The 23,331-nt window shown below is 35.2% G+C and overlaps 1 protein-coding gene across 4 annotated transcripts in view; it reads left to right on the top strand.

Annotated features, from left to right (window-relative positions):
• COP1 (COP1 E3 ubiquitin ligase) overlaps window positions 1–23,331 on the top strand; it is a 226,255-nt gene that overhangs the window by 53,962 nt on the left and 148,962 nt on the right. For 2 of the 4 annotated variants that reach the window (XM_065936105.1, XM_065936104.1), the window contains exons 6-8: window positions 1,921–1,989; window positions 11,697–11,756; window positions 15,502–15,578. In XM_065936105.1, the coding sequence (XP_065792177.1) occupies window positions 1,921–1,989; window positions 11,697–11,756; window positions 15,502–15,578 (206 nt within the window). The remainder of the gene's footprint in view (window positions 1–1,920; window positions 1,990–11,696; window positions 11,757–15,501; window positions 15,579–23,331) is intronic. The other 2 variants (XM_065936106.1, XM_065936107.1) reach the window with 2 other exon arrangements.

The raw sequence follows: 23,331 nt of genomic DNA, 5'->3' as shown, positions 1-23,331 counted from the left end.
GGATCTAACTTTATAATCTGTCCTCCATAGCCATAGGTCATCATCTGTGTATCCAGCCAACTGTGAATCATGTAGTACTGCAGTTTGTATTTATTGAAAAAACGCCGGGTATAAGTGGACCCATGCACTTCAAACCTGTGTTGTTTAAGGGTCGACTATGTATCATTTTCTGGACAATGTAAGATCCTATAGTATTTAAATTTACCAAGCTCCTGCCTTTTGTGATTCAAATTATAAATGTTATAAACTCCACCTATTTTTGCTTTAAGAAGTCACTAGTCTTTTGAAGCTATGTTGCAAAAAAGGATAGAAAAGGACTCTTTTGAACCGGTATATTTACCCTTTGAGATGTCTTCATTTTCTCGTGTAGACTTGAGGGTCCATCTGAGTCAGTTTCCTGTTGTCTGTATGATTTCTTTTCTGTTTCTTGTAGAGCTGGTAGGTTTCATCTTCATAGAAGTCTAGTTTTTTGTTTTTCTTTTAGCACCTTATTGATATATTTTCATTTTCTGCTTGCTTCTTTGATTCTGATGAAGTTTTCAGTCATTCTTACTGTTCTTCTCCTTAAGATAGTGTATCCTTTTTAGCTGCTCTTACGATGTCCTTTTTGACATTGGTTTTCAGTAGTTTGATTATGGTATTCCTAGGTTTCATTTAAAAAATATTTATTTTGGTTGTGTTTCACAGAACAAGAGGATCTGTTTGTTGAACATGTGAACATTATTCAGCCCTGTGCACTCTACTTTTCCTTAGGGTTCCAATCATATGTTTTATTTTTCATATTATCCCACATTTTTCTGGTGCTTTTTTTTTTTGAACTGTCTTTGAATTTGTTATTTCTTTGCTCTGTCCATCTGTTCCTAACTTTATCTGAAGTTATTTTGTTTAAATTTTTTTAAAATTTCAGACTGTATTCTTCATTTCTGGGATTTGCACTTTGATTTTTCAGTTCTTTTCTAATTTTCTGTTTCTTCACTCCTGTTCATTTTTTCTTTTAATTCTTTAATAATATATGGAAATATTTTAAAGTCTTTTTTTTTTTTTTTGCTCATCCCAGCTTGTGAGTCATCTCTGAATTTTGTTCTTTTAGCCTGCTTTTTTCTCTTAACTTTCCTACTTCTTTTCATGTCTTGTAATTTTATAATTATGTCTTAGATGTTCTGTATTCAAGAGCAGTATAGATAGACTAAAGTGGTTAATACTTTCTTCCTGAATGGTCTTGTGTTTTCGTTTGTCAGGAAACAAGGATAAGAGGTTGACCTCTTTGGTCTCATCAGGAATTTAGCTGAGTTGGAGCTCACTTGTTGCTTGAGCTAGTTTCAGTTCATTGAAAGTGAAGTGGGGAGTTCCCTGACTGTCCAGTGGTTAGGACTCTGTGCTTTCACTGCCAAGGGGCTGAGTAGTCCCTGGTCTGGGCACTAATATCCTGCAAGCCAAAGTGGCCATGCTTTTTTCAGTATGTTTAATACCTCAGTGATGCTTCAAATTTTGACTGGCTAGTAAGGGCTACTCTCTAGTTGTGGTCTGAGGGCTTCTCATTATGGTGACTTCTCTTGCCATGGTTATGGGCTCTGGTGTGTGGGCTCGGTAGTTGTGGCTCCCGGGCTCTCAGCACAGGCTCAGTAGCTGTGATGCTCAGGCCTGCTTGGCTCCATGGCATGTGGGATCTTCCTGGACCAGGGATTGAACCCGTGTCTCCTGCATTGGCAGGCGGATTCTTTACCACTGAGCAACTGGGGAAGCCTGTGATGGCTTGCTTTTAAAAATGCCAATTAGCAAGTAGAAAACTGACAAAATAGAAATGAGACTAACTTAAATGGATGAATAAAGTTGCTTCATACTGATTATACTGTGGTGTTAGAGAAGACTTTGAACTCAAAGTTGTATTTTTAAAAGAACAATTATAATTTTCTATTATAGGAATCACATGCAGCCCAACTACAGATCCTTATGGAATTCCTCAAGGTTGCAAGAAGAAATAAGAGAGAGGTATATTATTTTGTGTATTTTACATAATGTTTCTTTACTGTTGTTGATTCTTGACATTTTTGTCCCCATTTTTGTGAAAGCACTTCAGGCTTAAAATTTTATTTAAGTATTTGAAAGCATTTGAGTTTTCAGGAGTTGTGTTTTTTTTTTTAAGCTTTGTTATTTTAGCTTCTTTTACTTTTGCAACTTGATATGTTAAAAACCCCTTTTTAGATATGAGCTAAAAAGTTTTCTGTAGATTTGAAAATAATGACATTACCTCAAAACTGTAAAGAATAGCTACAAAGAATGAAAGTTAGGCTCAAATGACAGCCACACTTTTACCCTGAAAAGAAAACATAGGAGTTACAGTTTTCCTATGATTGAAATGCATGCTGGAGAGGAAAAACAAGTAAAAATATAGCTACCTATTTAGAACTTGGAAAGTGTAAGTCATGCAGGATAACTAAAAAATAACTTTTTATTTTATAACCATAGTGTGCTAACTAAGCATTTTAACATGTCAAAGTCATTTCACAATAGTACAAAACATGGGAAAACCAAAGACAAAATTCTATGTTCTCAGTAGCATGCTAAAATAACTTTGAAAACTATTTTATATTTAAATTCCTAATTGATTCAAATCTTATATTTTTACTTTCAGTTGTCTAATTAGGTCATTTTCACTCAAAAAATTAAAACCATGTATTTTAGGCTCCAGGCAGTCTTTATTATTTTTTGAAGATAAAAAGATGAGAACTTACTTTGATAACTGTGCAATGCCCAAATTTTATATTATCTTAGTTTGATATTTCCACTTTTTTTTGACTATTCATGATGTCTGTTTTTAGCTTTTTTTTTACTTTGTTAGATTGGACTTTTCCATGTTATGCTTCTGTTTATAGCTAAATGCTGTTCACATGGTTTATGATTGTATTTTCCTTTAACTTTTGCTGAGGTAGCAGTTGTGATTTTAATATGTTTTAATATCTATTAAAATTATTTTCATTATAAATTGAAGACTTATATATACTTAAATGACTTTTAATTTATCTTTTTGGCGGGTACTTTATCTTCAGTTTTTGTTTAAGAATCACCTGAGGATTTTCTTAGAATCCAAGTTGTGATGTAGAGGGTGTGTGTTGGAGCCTGATAATCTGCGTTTCTAGCAAGCTCCAGATGGTGATGCTCTTGGTCCTTGAACCATACTTTAAGTAATAAAGCTGGACATTTTATGACATATGGAAACAAAATTATTAATTCAGTACCCAACCATCTTTGCTATAGCAAATTCTTTGGAAAATGATAGTTTTTTCTATTTCATACATACTTTCTCCCCTCCTAAAACAGCATCAAATTGTTTTGAAGTAGTTTTATGTGGTCCTTTCTATATTAGACTTTGAACTCATTGAATGAAATTAGTACATAGGAAATTACTTGATAATGAATCAATTAAGTGAACAGTCCAAGCATAAAGATAACTGGGGATTAAATGAAGTGGCTGATTGTTATCTGTGATCTGGATTATTAAGGTTTTCTTTTTTCTCTGAGATTTTTCACACTTCTCTAGAGTGTCTTAATGCTTGCAACACATTTAGATTTGAAATCATTTCAGGCAAGAAGGATATAGCATATAACTATAAAATAATGCAGATTGACCAGGAGGTCAGTTACTGCTTTTGATTTTTTTTTTCCTCAAGATTAACTTTCAGACTTTGGATATAAGCTTTGTGATTTTATGCAGAACTTCTAATTGGGCAGTTGAATCTGCTTTTCAGAGTTAACATACTTACTTGTTCAAGTGTCACATCTTTTTTTTAGAATTGTAGATTTAATTTTTGTTTTTTATTTTTTTTCCTATTGACTCTCTTTTGAGCATTAAGAGAAGGGAATGTGCGAGGCGCAGAGTAGGCATTTTCATTAGTTATTTATTTCTGTGTAACAAGTTACCCTCACACTGAATGGCTTAAAAACAGCGAATATTTACTGTCTAGTGTCAGGAATCCTGGTGTAGAATAACTGAGTGCCTTGGCTCAGGGTTTCTCACCAAGCTACAAGCAATCCAGGTGTTGGCCAGGGCAGCAGTTATCTTAAGGTTCTATGGGGATAGTAATGCATCCAATACTCATTGGCTGTTGGAAAGAGATACCAAATTCTTAAGACATGGGCTTCTCCATAGGATAACTTACTCCATGGCAGCTGACTTCCTCAGAGTGAGAAAGTAAGAAAACGAGAGGGTTTTATAGACAGCAGTCACAAGCTTTCTGTAGCTTAATCTTGAAAGTTACATCTCAACAAATGTTTTTTCTGTTAGAAGCAAAGTTTTGGGCCCAGCCCACACAAAGATGGAATTACACAGGTTATGGATTCTGAGGTGGGACTCTTTGGAGGCTGTCTTAGAGCCAGCCTACTACAGCACTTAACAAATATATGTTTTTAAATGAACATGCTATTCTTTCTTCAAAGTGAGATTGAACAGGAGGGCTCCAGGTTCTATGTAAAAGCCAGTCTCCTCGTTGCAAATTTGTACCAGCATTTGAACAATTTGCCTTACATTTCATTCAATTTAATTTTAAAATATGCTTTTGGTCGTTTGTGGTACCTTTATAATTCTTTGTTATAGGACAGTTTTGAGGAATCTTCGTTTCCTTTTGGTTTTGTTTGAAGTTTTATTTTGAATATAAATATATTGCATTTTAATATTTTTATATGAAATAAAGCACAGAATACACTGTAAAACAAATTAAAGTTTAAAGATTCATAGCACGATCTTCCATGTAACCACCATCCTGATCCAATGATAGATTTTTGCTAGGTCTCATAAAGCTCTTTGCCTACTCTTTCCAGATTATAGTCTTTTCCCTTGCCTTTAGGTCGTCAGTATTCTAACCTCTCTGTTTTTCTTTATTGTTTTAAAGTCTAAGTATTTTTAATTTATAAGTCTCTTCTTTTGAATTAATATAAATGTACTTCTGCATTATGTAATGTTTTGTTCTTCTCTTTGGCTCAGTGTTAAGATTCATCCCTAGTTTTGTATATGGCTATAATTGATTCACTTTTGTTGTTGTATAGTATTCTATTGAATACACACCATTTTTGTTATTGCAAACAATGTTGCTGTCTCATATATATGTTTTATGAAGATATATATTAGAATATATATCTATGCTTCATATGTAGAAATGGAATTATTAAGTCATAGGATATATACATCTTCAAATTTAGTAGATAATGCCAAACAATGCCTGAGTGGTTGAATTGGTTACTCTTCCTACAGGAATTGTAGGAATGTTCCTATTGTATTATATTCTTAGCAGTGCTTGATATCAGTAGACTTTTTTCAGTTTAGCTCATCTTGGGATGTATATTGGTATCTCTTTGTGACTTTAAGTTTCATTTCTCTGATGGATAATGAGGTTGAATACTCCGTATTATGAATTGGTCATTTGGATTTTTGTATATGTATGAAGTACTTGGTTTAAGCTTTGCGCATCTTTTCTATTTCATTGATTTTCCTTCTGGTTTGCTTATATATTCTAGATAAAAATTCTTTGTTCTGTCTACCTACTTATCTATAGCAGATCTTTCTTCCCTCTAATTGGGCTAATTTTTTTCATTGTCTTAATGATGTTATTTGATGAAGAGAAGTTTCTGTCTATAGTGGAGTCAAATTTATTAGTCTTGCCTGTTGTAATTAGTGCCTTTTATATTAGGTAAAGAATTCTCCACCTGAGGTCATGAAGACATTTTGCTATATTATCTACTTGAATCTTTTATTCTTTTTTTTTTTTCATACATACATCTATAATCTACTTGGGAATTTTGCATATGAATATCCAGATGTCCAAGCATCCTTAATTAAAAAGTTCATCCTTTTCCCATTGCTTTGAAATACCACATCTGTCATACATCATGTGTCCATACATACATGGGTCTGTTTCCAGGCTCTCTTTTGCTCCACTAGTCTGTTTGTCTGTCTTTCTGGCAATACCACATTGTATTAAATACTGGAATTTTGAAATAAGTTACTATTCTTTTTTTAGGAAAGTAGCAGCCATTCGTGGCTCTTTGTATTTCTGTATAAATCCTAAAACCAGCTGATACGTTTCCATGGTCTACCTGCTGTGATTTTTATTGGGATTACTTTGACTCCATCGATCAATTTGGGAAACTCTCTTTACAGTATTGAGTCCTCTAGCCGTTGAACATGGTGTTTCTGTCTGTATATATAGGTCCTTAAAAATGGCCTCCAAAATTTTGATATTTTTCAGGACATTATTCTTACATATCTCTATTTTAGAGTTGTCCTTAGGTCTTCAATCATTTTTATGCTATTCTAAGTGATGTCTGTGTCTTTAATTTCAGTTTCTTACTATTTATTGCTGGCATATAGAAATGCAATTGATTTTGACACATACTTTTTTTTTTTTTGTATCCAGCAACTTTGTTAAAATCATTAATTTTAAGAATTTGTAGATTATTTTGTATTTTCTTTGCACACATCATCATCTACAAATAATAACAGTTTAGTTTCTTTCTTTATGATCCTTATATCCTTTATTTATTTTTCTTGTCTTACTCTGCTGGCTAGGATATCCGGTACAATGATGAATAGAAGTGGTGATAGCGGGGCATCCTAGTCTTGGTGCTGATCTCAAAGTGAAAGCTTTCGACGTGTCACCATTAGGTATGATGTTTTCTGTAGGTTTTTGGTAGGTATTTTTTTTAATCTTTCAAGGAACTAAGTTTATATTCCCAGTTTCCTAAGAGAATTTTTTTTTTTAATTGTAAGTGGGGGTTGAGTATTCTCCAAAATTTTTGTGCAGTTGAGATGATATAATTTTTTTTTTTCATTTAAAATGGATCATTATTTGTTTAACATTAAAAACTCAATCAACTTTGCACCTAGGGTGACCAACTGTCCTAATTTGCCCAAGAGTGTTTAGTGTTTAGTTTTACTGAATGTTCTGCATTCTAGATAAGTAGGACAGTTGTTTGCCCTCCTTGGCTCCCTTATTACATCTGTATTCATTAATAAGATTGTTCTTTAACTTTTTATACACTGATCTTGTCTGGTTTTGTTATAAAGTTGGTTTTATCAAATTGGTTGGAGAATGTACCCTCTTCTGTTTTCTGTAAGAATTTGTATAATCTAGGATGAATATCTTTGCTGAATGTTTAAGGATTTTGCTGGAAAAGCTGTATGGACCTGTTGTTTCCAGAAACCTTGTTGATTCATTTACTGCTTCAGAGCTTTGTTTTAGATGCCATTTTTGACATGTTGTAATTTTTCTAAGAGTTGTCTGTTTCTTCTAAATTTTCAAACTTTTTAGTATTAGATTGGTCTTAATACTAAATTTTTAATACCACTAGAGTTTTTAGTGATGTCTTTCATTCCTGGTTCTGCTTATTGGTGCTGTACATTTTTCTGTTTGTTTGTTTGTTTTGATCAGGTCATGTCAGGTATTCAGGGATGTATCAATTTTATGAGTTTTATCCAGGAACCAGCTTTTTGACTTTGTTTATGTTCTCTACTTTATTTTTGTTTTCCATTTTCTTAATAATTACATTGTCCATCCTTCTACTTTTTTGGCTTTATTTTGTTGTTTCTTTTCTAATTTGTTAACTTGGATATACATATTAGTAGGAAGACTTTATTTTTAATAATATACACATTTCAGGCCATAATTCTTTTAGCTGCATCTAATAATTTTGGTATGACATTTTGTTTGTTATTCCTTAGTTGAAAGTAGTCTCTAATTTTCATTATACTTTTTCTTAGGCATGTGGGTTATTTATAGATAAACTTATTACTTGGATGTTGGGATTCTTTCATTTAAAAAGAAGTTGCTTATTTTATTTTTGGTTGTGTTGGATCTTCGTTGCTGCCTGTGGGCTTTCTCTAGTTGTGTCAGATGGGGGCTACTCTTCGTTGCTGTGCACAGGCTTCTCATTGTGGTGGCTTCTCTTCTTGCCAGGCACAGGTTCTAGGCACACAGGCGTCAGTAATTGTGGTTCATGGGCTCTAGAGAGCAGGCTCAGTAGTTGTGGCACATGGACTTAATTGCCCCGTGGCATGTGGAGTCTTCCTGGACCAGGGATCAACCCATGTCCCCTGCATGTGCAGGTGGGTTCTTATCTACTGTACTGCCAATGGAGACCCTTTTTAAAAAAAAATTATGGATTTCTGTTATAATTGCATTGTTATCAGAAAATAATTTGGTTTTTATAGTATGATATTTGCACTGTCACATGTTAGTCTATTAAATTTTGGAATATTCGTGCTTGTAAAGAATGTGTTTCCTGCAGTTGCACAGTGTGGTGAGAATGTTTTGCATCCTGCTGAATCTTTGGTTCTTTGTTGTTTTACTAATTTATTTGAGGCGAATTTCTTATATACAGCAGAGGTTTTTCATTCATTCTGCCAGACTCAGTCTTATCATTTTGTATTTAAACCATCTACATTTAATGTAAAAGAGTTTAAGCCTGCCATTTTGTTATGTTTTTGTTTCTTTTCTCTTTTGACTTTTTGTTCTTATGTTTTTTCTTTAAGAGTTACTTCACTGTATTTATATTTTTTAAAGACTTTTTTAGAGCAGTTTTAAGTTCACAGAAGAATTGAAAAGACGGTACAGAGATTTTCCATATACCCCATAGTAATAACACATTTAAATTCCCTCATGTTTTTTTATGATTTGAAAGCTCATTTCTTCTTAGCGATGAATATTATTCCATTGTCTTTATGAATCACTGTTTATCCATTCATCTGAAGGACATCTTGGTTGTTTCAAGTATTGTTAATTGTGACTAAAGCTGCTATCAATGTGTTTTTTTGGAATCAAAGTTTTCAACTCACTTGGGTAAATACTAAGGAGTGTGTTTACTGGCTTATATGATAAGAATATGTATAATTTTTAAACTGCCTTTCAGAGTGGCTGTACAATTTTTCATTCCCACAAAGAATAAATGAGAGTTCTTGTTGCTACACATCTTTTTCAGCTTTTGGTGTTATCAGTGTTCTGGATATTGGATATTCTAATCAATATACAGTGCTTTTTTAAAAAAATTTATTTTTAGTACTTTTTTGTTTATATATTATATAGTATTATTAATTTTGCTACTTTTTTTTTAAACCAGCTTTTTTTTTTCCTGGAAGTTTATCAGTATTCTTTTGTTCAGTTTTGAATGTTTCAGATAGTTGATGAGGTCTTGGAAACTGTAATTTATTCTAATTATATTAGCTCCAAAAAACAAAATTAAGATACTGAATTTAATATTTCAGCGTATTTTTATTCAATCATAGTGAAGGTCAAATAAATGAGTGCCAATGATACCTAACTGCACCAAAGCTAATGCCAATTAAAGGGGGTTCTATTTTTGAATTCTTTTATGTTTTAGTCTTAAGGGATTCAGACTTCTGTTCTTCACTTTTCAAATTTGTAAAATAATTTCTTTGGGTTGTAATACAGTATACTGTGTTGAGAGTGCTTTCTATTGAGGACTTTGGACTGTGCTCTCAAGTAGCAGTTCTCCATCTTGTGTATTTATTATTATTATTTTTTTTAGTACCCCCCAAACTCACAATAGTGTTAAGGCAGGTTTGATCCAGAAGTTTGTCAATTTTCATTCCCATTTGTGGTCTGTTTTCATTTAGATAATGACAGTTCAGCTTTATGAACTTTCTTTATATATTTCCAAAACATTCTTGGTCTCTGCTTTATGCTTTTGTTCTAGATTCTGCCTCTCTGGTTTATGAAACACATTTGCAGAGTGAATTTAGGCTAGTTGTTCAATTTTGCTTTTTAGAACAGTTATCCTTTGTCTTTCTTCTGTTTCCTATACTGTAATGTCTTATATTGATGCCTGAAAGGAGAATACTTGTTTCCTTTATTCATTACCTCTCTCCATATTTCTGGCCACCAAATGTGTAGGTGATTTCTTACACCAACTAGTTCTCCAGTTCTCTGTAGACACAAACAGAGTGTCCTGAAACTCAATTCAGGTCAGTTCTATCTAACACTATCTACTTGGAGTTGGCTGCAGATTCCACTGGTTGAGGACTCGGTCCCACAAGGCTGAGCTGCCCCTTCAGATCATAATTGCATGTCCAAGAAGTCATTTGTATATTTAACCTACTGGCTATAAATTGGCGGTTCCCCTGCCCCCCTCCAAGGATTTGATAATGTGCTAAACTGGATCACATAACAGGAACATAGTTTACTTACTGGATTATCAGTTTATTGTAAAAGGATAGAACAGAGATATGTGGGAAGGGGCATGGAGCTTCCCTTCCCTCTCCAGGTGTGCCGTCCCCCCAGCATCTTCACGTACTCACCAACCTACATGTTCACCAACCCAGAAGCTCTTCCCTAGACTGAATTCCATGAGGCCAAGGGCTAGAGTTTTCTAAATCCCGTCCTTCACAGTACTTAGCAAAATGTTTAAGATTGGTTAATATTTGAGTTATTATCAACTGTCTATATATTATCAACTGTATTATCAACTGTCTGTATATTGCCTCAGAAGAAAACATGCTTAAAAATGTTTATTCCTGCTAGTCATTAGGTAAAATAAAGTTAAATAATAAGGTACTGTTTTCAAGTAGTAGTGTTATAACATAGTAGTTAACAGCATGAATTCTGAAACAAGAAGGCTGCTTTGATTTCAACTCCAGTTCTGCTGTGTACTTACTGCGATCTTGGGCAAGTCACTTAATCTTTCTGTGATTATTTTCCTGTGTAATACTTCCTATTGCACATCTGGCAATAAGTATTACATAAATATATTCATCATTGTTATTTTGTATTCTAAAAACTTGCTCAGGGGTTTTCCCTGAAAGTTCAGTGGTTGATACTCAGAGCTCCCAACACAGAGGACATGGGTTCGATTCCTCTTTGGGGAACTGAGATCCTGCATGCTGCACAACATGGCCAAAAAATAAAATTGGCTTCAGTATATTTGGCTTAGGTTAAGACAGCCACTTATTTATAATAATTATAGAAACTTAAGTTTGATAGTGTTTCTGGAAAGCAGTTTTTTTCATGTAGTGAAGAGTTGCTGTTTCTCTTGATCAAATAATTTCACTTTAGTAATCTCAATAAAATTTGGAATGCAGACTCATATAATCTAAAATGCAGACTCATATGGTTCAGAATTACTTATGATTGTCAAATATATCATTAAATATGATATAACAATTAAAATTTTTGCATTTTAAAGGCATGGAGAAAAGTTATGGTGCAATAGGCAAAATGTCAAAGATGAGGCATTATCTTAAATGTTTTAAAAAATGCTTAAGAGGGTAACTTGTGATTGCTTTTGGGTGGTAGAATTTAATCTTCCAGACTTATTTTTATTTTTAAAATGAGGTTAACAACTGACATGCTGACATTAATTGCTGACAGTTAAATGAGGTGATTTGAAAGTTCTTTGGATATCTTCTGTTTTTACTAAATCATGCTATTATTGTTCATCTTTAATATTTTTATTAAAAAGTTAATTATTGTATTAAAGAAAGTACTATTTTCTTAAATATTAAGTCTTTACATTTAGCTTTTAACATAGGAATGTTCAGTGCTTTTTATCTGTTGTTTTTCACCCCTACATTTTACCATTAGTGCACAATTTCCTAGAAATCATATTCCAAATATAAAATTACTTTATGATTGTGGTGATGCTAGTGTGGTTTGGTTTAAGCTTTTTTTTTTTCCCCCCTCTCTAATCTACAGCAACTGGAGCAGATTCAGAAGGAGTTAAGTGTTTTGGAAGAGGATATCAAAAGAGTGGAAGTAAGATCAAAAATTTCTTACATCTCGAGTAGCTTTTCAATTTTATGAATATTTTGCTTTTCTTTTAAATTGCTGCATTAAATTTATGGGATTAATCTCCATTATATAGAAAGTAACAGGCATAATTTCTGTGATAATTTATTAGGAGCCCTTTTCCTCTGAGTTAATGATCAAAAGTTAAGAGTTTAAGCAGTTAGTAAACAAAGCTAATATTTGCATCAAGAGGGATGCTACTTTTCTTAATGTTTGCAAAGAATATTTTCAAAGTAGTGACTGATATATCCTGTTTTTTTATACTTTGGTGAGTTGAACAGTAATGATCCAGTTGCTGTTGTTGCTCAGAGAGTTGAACAGTAATGATCCAGTTGCAATTCAGTCGCTCAGTCATGTCCAGCTCTTTGTGGCCCCATGGACCTCAGCACACCAGGTTTCCCTGTCCTTTACCATCTCCTAAAGCTTGCCCAGACTCATATTTATTGAGTCAGTGATTTCGTCCTCTGTCTTCTGCTTCTCCTCCTGCTTTCAGTCTTTCCCAGTGTCAGGGTCTTTTCGAGTGAATCGACTCTTTGTATCAGGTGGCCAAAGTATTGGAGTTTCAGCATCAGCATCAGTCCCTCCAATGAGTATTGAAGATTGATTTTCTTAGGATTGAGTGGTTTGATCACCTTGCAGTCCAAGGGACTCTCGAGAATCTTCTCCAACCCCACAATTGAAAAGCATCAATTCTTCAGTGCTTAGTCTGCTTTATGGTCCAACTCTCGCATTAGTACATGACTGCTAGAAAAACCGTAACTTTGACTAATGCCAGAGAAGGTGAAGTAGAACAGTTCTGTGAAGACCTACAAGACTTTATAGAACTGTATAGAACCCTAAAAAGATGTCCTTTTTGTCATAGGGGACTGGAATGAATAGTAGGAAATCAACAGATACCAGGAGTAACAGGCAAGTTTCACCTTGTAGTACGAAATGAAGCAGGGCAAAGGCTAACAGAGTTTTGCCAGAAGAATGCAATAGCAAACACCCTCTTCCAACAGCACAAGGGACTGCTCTACACATGGACATCACCAGATGGTCAATACCAAAATCAGATTGATTATATTCTTTGTAGCCAAAGATGGAGAAGATCTATATAGTCAGCAAAAGCAAGACTGGGTACAGACTGTGGCTCAGATCACAAACTCCTTATTGTAAAATTCATACTTAAACTGAAGAAAGCAGGGAAAACCACTAGACCATTCAGGTATGACCTAAATCAAATCCCTTAATAATTATACAGTGTAAGTAATGAATAGATTCAACAGATTAGATCTGATAGAGTGCCTGAAGAACTGTGCACGGAGTTTCATAATATTGTACATGAGGTGGTGATCAAAACCATCTCCAAGAAAAAGAAATGCAGAAAGGCAAAATGGTTGTGTGGCGAGGCCTTACAAATAGCTGAGAAAAGAAGAGAAGCGAAAGGCAAGGGAGAAAAGGAAAGATATACCCATTGGAATGCAGAGTTCCAAAGAATAGCATGGAGAGATAAGAAAGCCTTCCTCAGTGATCAGTGCAGAGAAATAGAGGAAAACAATAGAATGGGGAAGATTGGAGATTTCTTCAAGAAAATTAGAGATACCAAGGGAACATTTCATGCAAAGATGGGCTCAATAAAGGACAGAAACAGTATGGACCTAACAGAAGTAGAAGCTATTAAGAAAAGGTTATTGATGCGGTGTGGTTGTGTTCTCCCGGGCCGGGCCTAAGCCGTGCCGGACGAGGGACGGGCGTTCCCAGTGAATGTGTCCGCTCTTCTCGGTCTGCCCGCGGGGCCCCTCGCCTGTCTTTCCCCTCTTGCCCCTTGGGGAGGGTGAGGAAGGCAGGTGTTGTGGCCTCTGGCCCTGACCTTTGGTCTCCCGTCCCCCGCTTTGGGGTGTCTAGTGGGGCCGTGGGTCTTCGGACACAGCAGATGTGCTTTGCTTCGCCTTCCTGGCGTGTGCCCCGCGAGCGGCCCTCCCCGCGGTGGGGAGGGCTGTGCCGCTGCCACGCTGCGCGCCCCCGAAAAAAATAAATAAATAAAAAATAAAAAATAAAAAAAGAAAAGGTGGCAAGAATACACAGAAGAACTGTACAAAAAGGATCTTAATGACCCAGATAACCACGATGGATCACTCACCTAGACCCAGACATCTTGGAGTGTGAAGTCAAGTGGGCCTTAGGAAGTATCACTAGGAACAAAGCTAGTGGAGGTGATGCAATTCCAGTTGAGATATTTCAAATCCTGAAAGATGGTGCTGTGAAAGTGCTACACTCAATATGCCAGCAAATTTGGAAAACTCAGCAGTGGCCACAGGACTGGAAAAGTTCAGTTTTCATTCCAGTCCCCAGGAAGAGCAAAGCCAATGAATGTTCAAAGTACTACACAGTTGCCCTCATTTCACATGCTAGCAAAGGAATGCTCAAAATTCTCCAAGCTAGGCTACAACAGTACATGAACCAAGAACTTCCAGATGTTCAAGCTGGATTTAGAAAAGACAGAGGAACCAGAGATCAAATTGCCAACATATGTTGGATCATTGAAAAAGCTAGAGAATTCCAGAAAAACATCTTCTGTTTCATTGACTACTCTAAAGCCTTTGTGTGGATCACGAAAAACTGTGGAAAATTCTTCGAGATGGGAATACCAGACCACCTTACCTACCTCCTGTGAAACCTCTATGCAGGTCAAGACAGAACAGTTAGAACTAGACATGGAACAATGGACTGGTTTAAAATTGGGAAAGGAGTACATCAAGGCTGCATATTGTCACCCTGCTTATTTAACTTATATGCACAGTACATCATGCAAAATGCCAGACTGGATGAAGCACAAGCTGGAATCAAGCATGACAGGAGAAATATCAATAACCTCAGATATGCAGATGACACCACCTTTATGGCAGAAAGCAAAGAGGAGCTGAAGAACCTCTTGATGAAGGTGAAACAGGAGAGTGAAAAAGTTGGTTTAAACTCAACTCAAAAAACGAAGATCATGCTATCTAGTCCCATCACTTCATGGCAAATAGATGGAGAAAAAATGGAAACAGTGACAGATTTTATTTACTTGGGCTCCAAACTCACTGCAGATGGTGATTGTAGCCATGAAATTAAAAGATGCTTGCTCCTGGAAGAAAAGCTGTGACTAACCTAGGTTCAATCCCTGAGTCAGGAAGATCCTCTGGAGAAGGGAATGGCAATCCCCTCCACTATTCTTGCTTGGAAGGCTACAGTTTGTGGGGTTGCAGAGAGTTGGACACAACTGATTGACTAATACTAACACACACCTAGACAGTGTGTTAAAAAGCAGAGTCATTCCTTCGCTGACAAAGGTCTGTTTAGTCAGTTGCCATACTTACCTTAATATTTATCAGTAGGTTCTCACCTAGATTAAAAATTATTGGCTAGTTCACTGTTCACATAATGTACAATATGTCTCATTAAAAAAATTACATTTGTCTTTTTCTGCATTTGGTGGCTTCATTAGTAATGAATAATATTTATTAAAGAATTTCTAGTTCTTTAAGCATGTATATCATAAAAAAAGACTTGTCTCATAAGTTTCAGATATCCTTGTTTTTGTACTCTATGGAGAGGAAGCCTTGAGAAATTTGGATGTTGAGACAAAAAGGAACTGATAAAACCTGGGATTGGAAAGAAATAAATAGCTCCTTTTGACTTATATATCTTCTCTTTGGAGTGTCTATAACTCTAATAATTGTACTTCCAGGAAATGAGCGGCTTATATTCTCCTGTCAGTGAGGATAGCACAGTGCCTCAATTTGAAGCTCCTTCTCCATCACACAGGTACAAAGCTTGAAACCTGTAATTGCTTTGGATTTATGTTATAAAGTTCACATATGGTATTAGTCCTTGGTAGCCTTTTCCATGTAATGAACACAACTCCTGAGAAATTACTTTTGGTCATGATGTAGAAATGAGATTCAGATGGCTCATCTCTTTCCTTTATGCTTTAAATTTCATGCCAGGGACAGGTAGTAGAATATTATAATACTGTGAATTCAGTAATGAATTAAAAGTTTGGTGGATTTCTCAAAATAATGGTAGCTTTGAATATATTGTGAATTAAAATCAGATGACATTAAAAATCTATAATTTGAGAGAATGAAATGGTAATATTAGGGAAAAGTTAGTTAAACTAATACCTTTGACTTTGCCACTGTCCTGTTGAATTAGATAGATCTGTTTGTTTAGACATCTCTGCTAGTTTCTTTATAACTCCCCATTATTAATTTAATTAAGTGTTCCCTTCTGTATTCTCTATAGAGCAGGAATTACATATATCTTGCTCATGACTGTTTCCCTAGATTTTAAATAGTGGTAGTGACTGGCCTCCTTCAGTGTGTTTTTGTGAAATATGGAGAATGTCTATGGCCCCTATGTAAATTTAAAGTTCTATTGATGAAATATCTACTACCTAACATTTGAATTTGAACTTTTTTGTTATGTTCAGGGCAGGAGAAATTTTACATGTTTTTAACTTGCTAATCCATTCACAATTGTGGTCTCACAGAAGCCTTTTAGACAAATAGTTTTAGGATAACACATGGATTTTCAAGCAGTCCAGTGGCAGGACAGAGATTACACTAACTTCACGGCCAGTGTCAGATCAGGAAAGCCATTCTACATCTAGTTTGGGATGATATGTGGGGAAGGGACACAAGGAATATTCTAGCAAAATAACATTGCTGGTATGTTTGATATATTTCAGTAACCATTTTATAGAAAATCCGCATAAGTTCTGAGTGATTCTGGGGTCACTTTGCCTGTGTAATTCAGCTTGGTTTTGTCCATATTTTATTTTCTTTAAAACACTTGGGAATGACTCAGTCTGTGGGATATTATCTTTAGCTTAGCATTCACTTCCTGACATATGTGGAGTCTGTGTAAATAGAATATTTATTATGTGAGTGCATCCAGGCAAGTGAAAGTTGTCATATCACAATGTCTTCTCTAATAAACTGATAATTCTTAGTATCATGTCACTCTCTGTCATATCACTTTATATAGCATTTGTTTCTATCTGTTGTGGCCAGGTCTTTATTACCATCTGAGCTGCTATGGAAGCCCCTGGTCTTTGTTAATCTCTCACTGGTGACTTTTAATAACATATTAACAATATAGTATTATGTTCATTTAACTGGCTTTTTAAAATTTAATGCCTCTGATACACTGGGCACTGTTTTAAGTGTTGATGGAAAGTCCCTCCCTTTTTGGAACTTCCCTTTTGGGGGGGGGGGTGTGTGTGTGTGTGTGTGTGTGTGTGTGTGTGTGTGTGTGTGTGTGTGTGTGTGTGTGTGTGTGTGTGTGTGTGTGTGTGTGTGTGTGTGTGTGTTGAGGGAAATGCTAAGTAAGAAAAAATATAATATTTGTACTTGACATATAAGTAGTATCCTGGGTGGGTGTGTGGGTGTGTGTGTGTGTGTGTGTGTGTGTGTGTGTGTGTGTGTGTTGAGGGAAATGCTAAGTAAGAAAAAATATAATATTTGTACTTGACATATAAGTAGTATCCTGGGTGGGTGTGTGGGTGTGTGTGTGTGTGTGTGTTGAGGGAAATGCTAAGTAAGAAAAAATATAATATTTGTACTTGACATATAAGTAGTATCCTGGGTGGGTGTGTGGGTGTGTGTGTGTGTGTGTGTTGAGGGAAATGCTAAGTAAGAAAAAATATAATATTTGTACTTGACATATAAGTAGTATCCTGGGTGGGTGTGTGGGTGTGTGTGTGTGTGTGTGTTGAGGGAAATGCTAAGTAAGAAAAAATATAATATTTGTACTTGACATATAAGTAGTATCCTGGGTGGGTGTGTGGGTGTGTGTGTGTGTGTGTGTTGAGGGAAATGCTAAGTAAGAAAAAATATAATATTTGTACTTGACATATAAGTAGTATCCTGGGTGGGTGTGTGGGTGTGTGTGTGTGTGTGTGTTGAGGGAAATGCTAAGTAAGAAAAAATATAATATTTGTACTTGACATATAAGTAGTATCCTGGGAAGGAAGTTAGACGTATTAGAAAGCTGACACATGAGTGAAGTGAAGAGAAGAGATAATAAAATGTCATGGGGTAGTTTTGAGTAGGGTCTATTTTAGATTATAAAATACCTACAGGAGTTCACATGTAGAGGATAGAGAAGAGACTTTCTGTCTCTCCCAATCCCCTGCAATTGGAAGCTAGGAGGAATGTTAGGAACATTGCAAGAATCTGTAAAGAGGAAATGGTGGACTTTTTTTTTGAATTTTGTAGGATTTTATTGGTGGAAGAGAAGAGAAGTGGTTGTATTATAAAGTGACCAGTCTCAGGAGAGATGTAGGAATTCAGGATGTCTGTGAAAACTTCGTTGAATTACTAAAATCGTATGGGACACTATTGTCAGATGATGTGATCAGTTAGACTGGTTCACAGTTGAAGATGGAAAAACAGGCAAACATGATGTTTTCTTAAAATACATTCTTTATCACTTAAGATTTGAGAGAGACACTTGGGAAAATGATGGTAGCTTTGAATATTCTTGGGAAATGACCCTTAAGATTAAGATGTGGAATTTAACATGGGAAGAATGTTATGCTAGCAATATTGAGGTTTGTTTTATTTTTAAGAAATAATGTATAGTTGAAATATAATCCCCCCTCATGATTATTATCATCATTATTTAAATGCCAGATTTTGTTATTATTCCTCATTGTAATGTTTTGGTCTCTTTGAAGAGGTTTACTTTAAAAAAGAGTTTTGTGGATTCACTTTTTTTCAAATAAGATCATTAAATCCCTTACATTGATTTTGGGTTTATGGTGAGGGTTATGTACTTAATGTAAAGAGAAAGAGAAGACATGTAACTATTGCTATTACAGCTCCCTCTCCAGGAATTTGCCTTCTGTATACCGTAATTGGCTGTGATTGTCCTGTCCTGTCTATTCTCTCCCTGCTGCGTTGTTAATACCCAAGTGTCTCATAGAGTCATGCAGTAGTCTTTTAACTATACTCCTCCAGTGCATTTTGAGGAATCTCATCATGTTACTTTCCTCAAAATCATTCAGTGACTTTCCATTGTATTTAAATTGGCTTAGATTGCTTTTTTATGGCCTTCCATAATCCCCTTTACCTTGCCTACTGTTTTTGTGCTTTAGAATTGAATTTAACTCTCCAAATGGGGTATTAAGGTAACTTTACTTATATATTATTTTTTGCTTAGAAACTCCGCTGTTCCTTCTCTTAAGTAGCTACCCGCCCACAAGCCATCCCCAAAAATCCAGCCAAGGGTCAGCTTTATTCTTTTTTGATACACCAGTTCCCTTAGAAAATGAAGTGGAGGAAAGAAGTGCAAGATAGAATTAACTACCAGTTTTTAGAAGATTTTCTATTTACTTTGTTCCTGTTCTATACTATGTTTGCTAGTTTGGGTAGATTTTCCATGCTGTACTATAATCCTGTTAATACTGGGATTTTCTTACACTCCCATGTTTTTAGGTGAGCATTTATACATAATAGAACTTAAAATAGGTTTTGAGTAAATGTATGCGTCACCTAGAATATAGTTTAATTTTCATAGCTTGTGAAAACTTGATTGAAGCATGACCTTTAGTATACTTAATAAGTAAACTAATTAATCTTTAAGAAAAAAACTGTCAGGCTTCATTGGGGTGAGTGAAGTTGGAGGTGAGTATGTGATTATTTCCTTAATAAAATCAGTCTAAATTTTGTAAAACTTTTAAACCTTCATTCATTGCAAATTTTTCTTATTAGAATTAGTTCAAACCTGAAGATTGCTGCTATTAGGGCATTTTTAGTTCTTTAGATTCTGAGGAAGAAAGTCTTCACAATTCAGAGGATAAACTATAGTTTATACTTCTTTGTTACATGGCTCTTTGTATTAAATTATGAGTAAATTAGAGAGTGATAGGCAGGCACAGTCCTTTTTAGCTTTTGCCAAATGAATTTTTTTTTTAATCTGAGAGTATGAAACATTTTAGTCAAATCTTCTTCTCAAAAATGACAGTGATAATTTGGTTTAAATTAAAATATTCTCAGACTGAAAAAACCTAAGGTCTAAAGTTTAGATTTTAGTCTTCTTCAAAGCCATTTATTACCAGTAGTTTTGCTTGTAATTTTTAAAATGCATCTCATTGATGTGATTTCTGTCTTAGAAATAATTGTCTCATAATTGCTTCATTCTTTGTCTTTAAATCAAGCAAGTATTTCAGAACTGTTATTTATTATTCACTAACCTCTGGTTTTAGAACTCCAAAGAACCTGGTTTAAAGATAATGTATTAGTTGAAGCTTCTCTGTTTGCTTGGAGGTAAATATGCTTTAATATGATCCAGATAGTTACTGGAGTTAAATTTGCAGAATAACTCTGGTTTTCATGTGATAAAGTAGTAAATAAATACAATACAAATAGTAAATAAGATTAATCTAGAATCTCTGATCTTTCAAATGCTTTTGCCAGTAATAGACTTGCTATTGATCATATTTAATTCATTTTTTAAAGACACATTCATAAGTTTAAATTGTGAATTGCTTATTTAAGTTTTCTGTTGCATAGAACAGGGATATTTATAAATAAAATTTATAAGTAAGACTTTTATATAAGACACTTTTGCTTTTATTTAACTACTCTAGATATTTGTGAGACTTAAACTTTCATTTGTCTGTTATTTTTGACAAAGATCCAGATAAATCAAAATGAAGGGAAAAGCAAGGGGTCACTTTAGGGATGCTAGAATTATTTAACTATAATTAAGAATGTGTGTGTGTGTGTGTGTGTGTGTGTCTGCGTGTGCACACACAGACACACACACTAGTGGGTCAGTACCTTGTGAATTTGTAAATTTTATAATTTGACTGAATAAACTGATAAAGTTCAAGGAATTTGGTATTATGTAATGGCTCCTGGACTAGGATAGGAAATTACTCTTTAACTCACACACAGAACTCTGTGCAGTTACATTTACCCATGACACCCTGCCTTCTCCACAGTTGTTAAAAAAATTGTGTGTGGTGGGGAAAGGGTGGGTGGTGGTTATAATGGTTCTTTGGTGTAATGAATGAAAATGATCTCATCTCTGTATTACTGCATATTGGGTCTTCGGCTGGATGATGACCCACAACCAGAGCAGTGTCAATGGTTTCTTCACATAGTAATGCTTACATTTTTGGTACTTTTTGGCAATTATTATTGGTTCAACTGCTTTGTTTTACTTGAGATGGTACCTTTTACAAGTTTTATTTACCTTAATTTTTATTTATTTATTTAGGCTGTGCAACACAGCTTGTGGGATATAAATAGTTCCCCAAATAGGTTCAAACCTGGGTCCTTGACAGTGAATGCTTGGATTCCTAACTACTAAACTGCCAGAGAATTCCCCAAGAAAACTTTTTATTAAAATGTAGGAGTTAACATGTTTTTATGGTCAAGTCTAACTCTATGCCTTATAGATTGGTCGCTAATTTATTATATATTTTAAACAAATCTTCTACATAAACCTAGAGGTTTCTTTTGTTTTAATTTTTTATATTTCTTCTTACTTTTCCTTTTTTTCTTTAAAACTTTTTTTTTTTTCTTTTACGAACCCTTGTGTTGAGGGCTGACTTTCAACAGATCACAGCTAGGGAGTTGCTATACTATATATGAAAGCCCGACCCAGAAGCAGGTCGTCTGCGGATGTTTAGCACCAGGTTCCCCACAAACATGCGGTGTGTGACAGGTGTGGGGGTGGCTGTTTTTCCAGCTGCATCTAAAGAGTTTTTAGCGTAACATTTCCCTTTATCCAGGAGGAGAATTCTAAAATATAGAAAATTCTCCATACACAGCCTGATATTATTTTCTGTATCTCCAAAGTTAGATGGTTATGAACAGATCTTAAGAAATCTCTGCTACACTCAGCGTTTATTGTTGTGATTACTAAGGACTGCATGTGTTAACTCTGGCCCTGTAACATGCAGAGGGGTTGAACTTGATGCCATAGGCAATGGAGGACATTGAAGAATCTTAAGGAATTTTCAACTTGAACAAAGAAACAGAAAACACAGAAAGCAAATTTGCTTGGCAGTAATGTAAAAGATACTCTTCATACACCTGCAGTTTCATTGACTGCAGATTCTTCAGCACTCAGCTGTCTTTATAGTCCACCTCTCACATCCATACATGACTACTGGAAAAACCGTATCTTTGACTAGATGAACCTTTGTTGGCAAGTCTGTCTCAAAGTAATGTCACTGCTTTTTAATATGCTGGCTAGGTTCGTCATAGCTTTTCTTCCAAGGAGCAAGCATCTTTTAAAAAATTCATGGCTGCAGTTACCATCTGAAAAGTGCTTTTGGAGCCCAAGAAAATAAAGTCTCTCACTGTTTCCCAATCTATTTGCCATGAACTGGTGGGATTGGATGCCATGATCTTAGTTTTCTGAATGTTGAATTTTAAGCCAACTTTTTCACTCTCCTCTTTTCACTTTCATCAAGAGGCTCTTCAGTTCCCCTTGCTTTCTGCCATAAGGGTGGTATTACCTGTGTATCCGAGGTTATTGATATCTCTCTCTGCAACCTTGATTCCAGCTTGTGCTTCATCCAGCCCGGCATTTCGCATGATGTACTGTGCATATAAGTTAAATAAGCAGGGTGACAGTATACAACCTTGATGTACTTCTTTCCTGATTTGGACCCAGTCTGTTGTTCCATGTCTAGTTGTGACTGTTCTGTCTTGATCTGCATACCGATTGTGCAGGTAAGGTGGTCTGGTATTCCCATTTCTTTTAAGAATTTTCCACAGTTTGTTGTGATTCACACAGTCAAAGACTATGGCGTTGTCAATAAAGCAGAAGTAGATGTTTTTCTGGAACTCTTTTGCTTTTTCGATGATCCAGTGCATGTTGGCAATTTGACCTCTGGTTCCTCTGCTTTTCTAAATCTAGCTTGAACATCTGGAACTTCTCAGTTCATGTACTGTTGAAGACTGGCTTGGAGGATTTTGAGCATTACTTTGCTAGCGTGTGAGATGAGTGCAATTGTGTGGTAGTTTGAACATTCTTAGAAATTGCCTTTCTCTGGAATTGGAATGAAAATTGACCTTTTCCAGTCCTGTGGCCACTGCTGAGTTTTCCAAATTTGCTGGCGTTGAGTGCAACACTTTCACTGCATTATCTTTTAGGATTTGAAATAGCTCAGCTGGAATTCTGTTACCTCCACTAGCTTTGTCTGTAGTGATGCTTCCTAAGGCCCACTAGTACAGTAGGTATGTCAGGACTTTTAAAAAAAATTTGATTTCTTGCTATAAGCTAATCGTCAACTGCTTAGTGAAGATAACTAGCAGTTCTTTCTAATTCTGAAAGCTGAGATGTGAATAGGACAGATTTCCATGTGCTTGAGATTCAACCAAGGCTCCTGTTTGACATGTAGTTTTTTGAACCATGCTCTTTAAATCTGATCATTAGGTCTGAGGTGAGTTCTAGAATTCCACATGTTAGCCTGGAAGATCATACTTTAAAAGTGTATGGTTTAGTGGGCAGTGAATATGTCTGTATTACTGACGTGTTTTAAAAATCTCTA

The sequence above is a fragment of the Muntiacus reevesi genome, chromosome 5 (genome assembly GCF_963930625.1).
Source record: "Muntiacus reevesi chromosome 5, mMunRee1.1, whole genome shotgun sequence".
Lineage (NCBI taxonomy): Eukaryota > Metazoa > Chordata > Mammalia > Artiodactyla > Cervidae > Muntiacus > Muntiacus reevesi.
The sequence above is the reverse complement of the archived record's forward strand: the minus strand, read 5'-3'. Positions and strand labels throughout refer to the sequence as shown.